Source organism: Tupaia chinensis, unplaced genomic scaffold, assembly GCF_000334495.1.
Source record: "Tupaia chinensis unplaced genomic scaffold, TupChi_1.0 Scaffold000276_2, whole genome shotgun sequence".
Lineage (NCBI taxonomy): Eukaryota > Metazoa > Chordata > Mammalia > Scandentia > Tupaiidae > Tupaia > Tupaia belangeri.
Window position 1 is genome coordinate 35,881 of NW_006159759.1, and position 7,700 is coordinate 43,580.

The 7,700-nt window shown below is 37.2% G+C and overlaps 1 protein-coding gene across 2 annotated transcripts in view; it reads left to right on the forward strand.

Annotated features, from left to right (window-relative positions):
* Window positions 1–923: 923 nt before the first annotated feature.
* DCUN1D5 (defective in cullin neddylation 1 domain containing 5) overlaps window positions 924–7,700 on the forward strand; it is a 30,521-nt gene continuing 23,744 nt past the window's right edge. For both annotated transcript variants that reach the window (XM_006150081.3, XM_027772477.1), the window contains exons 1-2: window positions 924–1,053; window positions 3,349–3,440. In XM_006150081.3, coding sequence (XP_006150143.1) covers window positions 968–1,053; window positions 3,349–3,440 — 178 coding nt within the window. In that variant the 5' untranslated portion in view covers window positions 924–967. The remainder of the gene's footprint in view (window positions 1,054–3,348; window positions 3,441–7,700) is intronic.

Consider the following 7,700-nt stretch of genomic DNA (forward strand, 5'->3'; position numbering starts at 1 on the left):
CATATTTATATTTACTAACAATTTTCTACTATATACTCTTTACATACAATAACCTCTCTATATAAACAATATTTCCACCAAAATAGAGGTGGCCTAATTACAGAGTGCTTTGGATAGCATGGACTGTCGCACACATCGCTCTCTAGGTAAGTAAGCGATCACCTACTGTGTCTTATCTAGGAGGTAGGTAACTGTAACTAAAACTTGTAAAGCTAAGTTTCAATACCAGAAAGGTGACAAGCAAAGGTCAGGAACGAAGAAGGGGTGATCGCAGGCCCCAAAAAGAAAACATGCAAGACACTAAGTGACGACACATTTAAGGGATGAGAACCCTAAAGGTAAGAATACCGCGCGGAAGCACTAAGAATAAAACTTGGTCTACTTTACCAGGTTATTTTTAAGGAATATTAATGGTTTCATAAAACATTCCTTGGGGATGAGTACCAACTTGGAGCCAGAGAGAAGCTTCATTTGAAAGTCAGAAGACTCTGGACAGGATGCCAAGCTTTATCGGTGGTCACTTAGCCCATAAAACCCCACACTTGCCGGGGTCAGACAGCGTACATCCCCCTGCCCTGGGCCAGCCTGGGCAGCCCAGAGCCACGCCCCTCCCGGCAACCGGCTCTGCGCTTGCGTCACTTCCGGACCTGACTTCTCATCCGGGTCAGGCTGAGCTGCTTGCTCTCTGTGACTGGTGGAGGTGCCGCGCAGTCCGCGTTATCTCCTCCCTGGTGAAACCGGTCTGCAGTATCTCCCGGCAAGAAGCCACTCCGTCCCAAGCAAAGAAAGACGAGGAGGCGACCCGGGAGAGGGCAGCGGCCGTGCTGGACCCTGCCGGTGCGGGCTGGCGACTCTGATCTTCCGCTGGCTGCTGTCTCTTGGAACCGGGTGCCAGCTCTGAGGGGCCGCCAGCAGACAGAACCCCCTTCCCCGGCTCCCCTGCCCACCCTGCCGGGGAGGGCGGAAGATGCCGGTGAAGAAGAAGAGAAAATCCCCTGGGGTGGCAGCGGCAGTAGCGGAAGACACAGGCCTCAAAAAGTGTAAAATCTCCAGGTACCACCTCCCCCACTCTTCAAGCTTTCCTCCTTCCTCCTCTGCTGGACAGCTGGAGGAAAAGGAGTCGCGCCCAGCCTCCAGGGCTCCGGCTGGGGAGAGGTGAGGCCTCTCTGATCCAGCTAGGCGGTAGATGCGGAACGCCGCCAGTCTCCGCGCGGGACCCAACCTCGTGTTCGCGTGGGCTTGCGCTCTGGCGTTCGTAGAGGGACTGGAAGAGTCGCTCTACGTTAGTCTACGTGCCCTGGAGAGTGGGGTTGCAGAGATGCATAAGTATACATTGTGTACTTTCCCCCATCGCCTACTCCCTTTTTACAGTACTTCCTAACCTTTCCTCCCAGATCTAGGAATGAGTCCAGATAGCAAAAGAGTAACTTCTAGAATTTCTTCGTAGTGTGTCAAGAAAAGAGCAGAGTATAAGTAATCTTGACAACTGCCCTGGTAATGTTAGAAAGGAAAACTCCTATGCTATTATTAATTGGCTTCCAGATTTAGTATTAGGAGTGGCCTAACCAGACGGTCCTAGCAGGGAAACTTTGAAGCCCCATTTTCTGGAAGAACAGGGTCTCCACCTGTGCCAAGTCCCTATGTGCACAGTTGGGAAGGCCTTGCATGCTGTTTCCTTGCATTCAGGACACTATTAGTTCTCAGTAAAAATATTAATTTGGGAGGTGGTATATTCTGTAACCTCATAGAGAAAAAGAAGACAGCAGAACTGTAGTTACAGCTCTTTGATCCCATCTTAGCATATTTTTGAGGCATGGCAACATTGAGTGTTGCCAAAGATCACAGTTTTATAGGTGTGAAAAGTGAGTTTTTCTTAAATCCCGTTATTGGGTGACTTTGTTGGCATTTGATGCTACAACTTCAGATGCTACCATTTAAAAAAGACTAGCCAGCATTGTGAGGAGGAAATCATGATGGAGCTCACTTTAAAAAGAGATCTTAAAATATAAAGCAGATGTCTATCTAGTCTGCGTCTTCCTTTTTGTAATTGGTTTACTTTTTTTCCATTATAGTATTTTGGCAAAGGAATCTAAGAAGTATTTCTTGGGCAATATGAGAGATGATGCAGTTTTCTCATACGTTTTGGTAGCTAACATTAGAGTTTGACATGGTTACTTTCCTAGCTCTTAACGAATTTTTACAATACATAGGCACATTGTTTCATTGCACACACTTGTGGCCATCTTAAATGTATAGTATTACCAAAATTATTTTAAATTACTTTAAAATACCAGCATTAAAATGGCTGAGCAGACACTATTATTTGAACTCAGGTGATGTTCCATCATTTTTTATTTTAAATTTTGGTACCCTTATTTTTCATTAGTCAACTGGAGAAGTTCTAGCATTTCAGTATTGTTATGATAGTGTAATAGATCAAGTTTCTTGAGAAAAGATTCTCTAAAGTCCATTAAATCCTAGAGGTATTTTTAAATTTCCTAGCTTATAATTTTATGAAAAACAATAAAAATAATTTTATGAAAAAATAAACAGAAATGATATTAAATAATGTTGGCCCAACTATTTGACTGTTGGTTAACTTTTAGAATTTTGTGTGTGGAATTTAATATACCCGTAGGTTCTAAGTCATTTATCTTTAAATCTTTGTTTAGACTTGGTACATGCTTTAAAAAATTCTCGATATATCATTTTATTTTGAAATAGTGACTCATTAAGTGTCAAATATACTTTGTAAGATTTTCTTCTCAAAGGTTCATGTATTAAACACAAATATAATTTCCATGCAAATCAGTAGCAGAACCTAAGTAAAGATTTTTACTCTCCTAGTTTCTAATACTGCATTGAGCCATAGGTTGAACTTTTGTGTGGTCTTTTGGAACCTGGGAAATAATTTTAGTTGATTTTGGAATTTCATAGTGAGCAAAAAGTAGCATGCGGCTTTTGTTAGCCAGAAATTCTAAAGTTTAGACTACTGTTTCAAATTGCAGATACTTAACAACTTCAGTTTTTTTCTATAATGCCAACTATTAAAAAAAAAAAAAGAAAGAAAGACAACTTTGTGGGGGCTGGCAGGTGGTGCCATGGTTAAGGTGCTGGACTCCCACATGGCCAACCACAGTTCAAGTCCTGGACCTGACCGCTTGCTTTCTCACTTTCTCTTCTGTCTCTCTGGTCAAATTAAAAATAATAATAATAACAAAAAAGAAAATAAAGTAATTCTTTCAAGATAACTTTGTTTAATTTGAATTTATGTAGTTCATTCTGAACATAGTCTTTACTAGAAGTTAAGACTTGATTAAAACCTTTGGCGTTTGTCTGTTTTTCAAGCTATTGCAGATCCCAAACCCCTGCTAGACTGATAAGTGGAGAGGAGCATTTTTCAAGCAAGAAGTGCCTGGCTTGGTTTTATGAGTATGCAGGTAATAAAACTAAGAAAATATGTCATGCTTTAAACATTTTGGGGTTCTAATTTAACATTATTTGTTGCAGGCCTGCTGTGTGTTATTGCTGTGTGTTGGGATCAGGGTCAAGACTGAGGATTGGGTGTTGGCTTAGAATTTGGTGCCATTTCAGGCTTATACTCCTTTAAATATTCAGTATATATTTAGTGGGAGGAGAAGAACTCATTTACTATTTAAACATTATAAACAGATTCATTTACTAATTTATATCTATTGGCTAAAGTGGTATTCTGGAAGACAAAAAATACATAATGAAACATTTTTATTTGATTTACTTTTAATTGACATTTTCATGTTTGAAACTAACATTCTCTGAAAACTTGGGGAGACATAGTAAACCTGAGACATGTTATTACGTAATATATTTACCCTTTGATGATTGTTACTAGCCTTTCACTTTTACTTCAGATACAGCAATAATTAAGGAAGTAAACAGACTGATAGTAATACAGTGTGAGAAATGTTAGGTTAGGAAGATGCACTGTGAAAGTTCATAGGAGGAATATATGCCACCCTTGAAGTTGTTAGGGAGAACTTAGCTAAATCATGTAAGGGGGGGACAAAAAGCCCAGGATGGAGCCATATCTTAGACATGAAAGTCAAAGTCAGACAGAAATAAGGCTACAGAACTAAGCAAATATATGAAAAAAAGAAACATTTATTTCTTGTTTTCTTCTATCCTTTTCATAAGCATATATGATTTTTTCCCCCTTAGAAGAATGATTCTGGTCTTTTGGAGTTAGCAACTTGAAAGTTTTGCCTCCTTCCCCCCCTTTTTCTGTTTCCTTTTTTTTTTTTTTAACCTGCTTCCCTGTTTTTTTATTTTTTGTTTTTCTCCCCATCTTTTACCACTATCATTCTCAAAATCTTTGCTTAAAATAAAACATAGATATATATAAAACATGTATGTATATGTAGGTATTGCCTTATATTTAGTGCTAACCCATGTAAGGTTGAGTATATGCTGAACTTGAGGTATAAGTTTAGGATAAGTGTATGCAAAAAGAGAGTTTGAAAGGGGGGCAGCAACTTTACTGTTGTGATCAGCTGAGTGATCCCAAAAGTATAATTTAAAAATTGTTTAGTAACAGAACAGATTCTTTCTAGACCAGATAAAAATGCTATTACTGGCATCCCCAGACAACCACTAACCCAATTTAAATGAATTCATTCTCTTACTGACCTCCATTTAAAATGTTGACCCATTATTGAAAATGCCAGTTTTCTGGTATACATGGTATAGAATCAAAAAAGTCATTCATCTTACTGTACTTATAAAGGTTATTAGATACTACAAAATAGTTTTTTTTTTTTCTTTTATTCTGACTTGCTTTACCTCCCCTTGAAACTTGGGTAGCATAACATTCTAATTAATTAATTTATTCCCAATATTAGCATTTTTAATAGCTGATTTAATAACTACTATTGTTATATCAGGAATTATGCCAAGTACCTCAATTTTAATTATGCCTATACAGTGAAATAAGTGATATTGCCCCCATTTTATAGATAAGAAAACTGAAGCTTGGGTTAAGTACAGAATTTGCCCAAGGTCATACAGTGACAATAGCTAGGATTCATACTCAGGTCATTCTGACCCGATGCTTTTAACTAATTCTGTCTTCAAATACAGCTTTTTTTTTTTTTTTTTAATTTAAATATGAACCCAACTATGCAGTTGCAACTAATTTTCACTTGTTAAAAAAAAATTAGTAAGTGCACTAGAAGTTAATAGAAGTTCATTTTTTTGTCATTAGTGATTAATTCAGTAAACAGTTATTGAGTACTTGTTTGTGAGTCAGGCAGGCATAGTGCTAAGTGTTGAGCATGCAGTAGTGAGCAAGTCAGACAAGATCCCTGTCCTCATAGTACTTGCCTTCTACTGACGAAGACAGATCAGTAAATAGGTATGTAGGAGAGATCATTGGAAACTGTGAAAGCTTATGTTTATTAAAGGTTTAGGAATAGAGGGAACCAGCAGTTAGCGTAATGGCTATGTCGCTGGACTCCCACGTAGTCGACCGCGGTTCGTGTCCTGGACCCGGTGGCTTAAAACTCACGCCGGGCACGTGTGCGTGCGTGCGTGCCCAAGATCCCGAGAGGAGAATGGAGGAGAAGGGATTGCAGCGTGACCATCCCCCCTGGGGGGTGATTTCTCGCTTTCTGTCTCTATGTCTCTCTCTGTCTGTCTGGCGAGCGCACGCGCCCTACAGTGAAAATCTCTCCAAAAAAAAAAAAAGGTTTAGGAATAGCCTGTTAAGGAAGGGTCGAATGGACTTTGAGATAGAGTGAGTAGGGAAGGCTTCTCTGTAGACTGTTTCAAGCATAGACCTGATTGACAGGGAAGAATTAGTCGTTTACCAAATGAATAGTCCTGTCTTCAAATGAGAGTATACCTTATTAAAATGGAAACAGTTGTGCCTATTGAGAATTATGCATGTAAAGTCCTTAGCACTTGATATATAGTCAGAACTCAATAAAGATTAGCTACTATTAAGACAGTAATTACATAATAAGGTCTGATTAATTGTGGTTTTTTTTAACAGTGTTACAAAATTATTAACAGTTCTGATGTAGCTCATGTGGAAGGTGCAGTGTCCTGATCATGTTGTTGCTGTCTTGGTATTAGGCCCTGCAGATACAGCTGGAAACATTTCTTTATCCTTTAAATTGACAGTGTTTGGTTTTCTTTTAGTTTTGAAATTTTCACTGAACTTGTTACTATAACATTGTTAACAAATCAAGACCTCTCATTCTTGAAGGATCTTTTAAAAGTCTTACAAAGAATCAAAAATTAAGGTTAGAATTCCATAGAACTAGTATATTTACTCAGCTAGTGGAGAGAGTAAACTAGCAGAATGAGCTAAATCATTTCCATAGTTTCTTACAGTGAGGGGAAACATAGTTGCCTGAAATAGTTAATTAAATTCAGCTTCAGAAGTTTTACTCAGGAAATAGTTTTATTTAAAGGGTATGGTTCAAAAGTATAATTGACCTTATGCAATTAGGTAAAGGAACATCAGTATTAGAAATTCTGTTTTAGACTTGATCTGTTACTATTTACACTGCTAAAGTCATTTTAATTTACACACCTTACCTATATAAGATCATACACATGCTGTATATAGCTGTAGATAACGTAACTTGATTCTAATCAAGTTTTAATCACTAATTACTAACTTATCCCCTAGTTGCTACATGGCCATGTTTTATAACAATAGCTGAAACTTCTTGACAACTTTTCAGCTTTCTGTAAAAGCAACTTTGAGGGCAAGTCTGCTTTCTCATTGAGTTAGAAAAATTTAGTGTATGTTCCTATTGTGGCTCAAAAAAAAAAAAACCTGTGTATTTTTCCATCACATTTTTTAACCTGAGTTTTGTTTTTTTTCTTACTGTATGTAAGGGTTTTTTTTTTTTTTAGCAACTTTATTGTATATGTATGCTCTACAAATTACAAAATTAACATATCTTGTTAAAACAATATATAAGGAAGTGAAAATCTCCTAGAATTACCACTTCCTTTCCAGTTTAACATCCAGTGCAACATTAGTACTTATTTAAACTTACCAGCATTTACCATTTTGCACACACAAAAAAATTTAAAGGGGCTTGATTTCACAATGATTGCATTCTTTTATTAAAAGACTGCTGGACATTGGATTCATGTTGTGCTTGTAACCTAATAGTGGTGTTGTAAAATCTATCTGAACACCTTGGTCTAGACTGTGAGTTAGAAAACTGGAGTATATGTCTTACAAAGGAAAATAGAGGCATTCCTTGGCTATTTTACCACTACTGTTTCAAGACTGCATTTTTAAAAGCCCATAAGGCTATGAACACTTTGCTATCATATTTCATACTGTAAAATTTGTTTCAGTCTTATCCAGTTTCAAAAGAGACCTCACAATGATGTAATTATTTTGGGAGGCTGGCTGATAACATAAAAAATAAGAGATTTGATGTGTTGACTTATATTTAATATTACTAAGAATTTGAGGGCATGTGATAGAAACAAGCTAGTTGAAAGATTAAGCTTTTGTTTTACCTTAAGCTGACATAATTAATGCCTTACTGTCTATTTGAGAACCAAGATAATAAGGAAAATATATTTTTCTAAAAATGGAATGTGGTAATTTCCATAAGTCATTATTTTCATAATATATGTATCTTTTTAAAAATTCTGTTATATTAGTGTATATTTCAAAAGGGTAATGAATA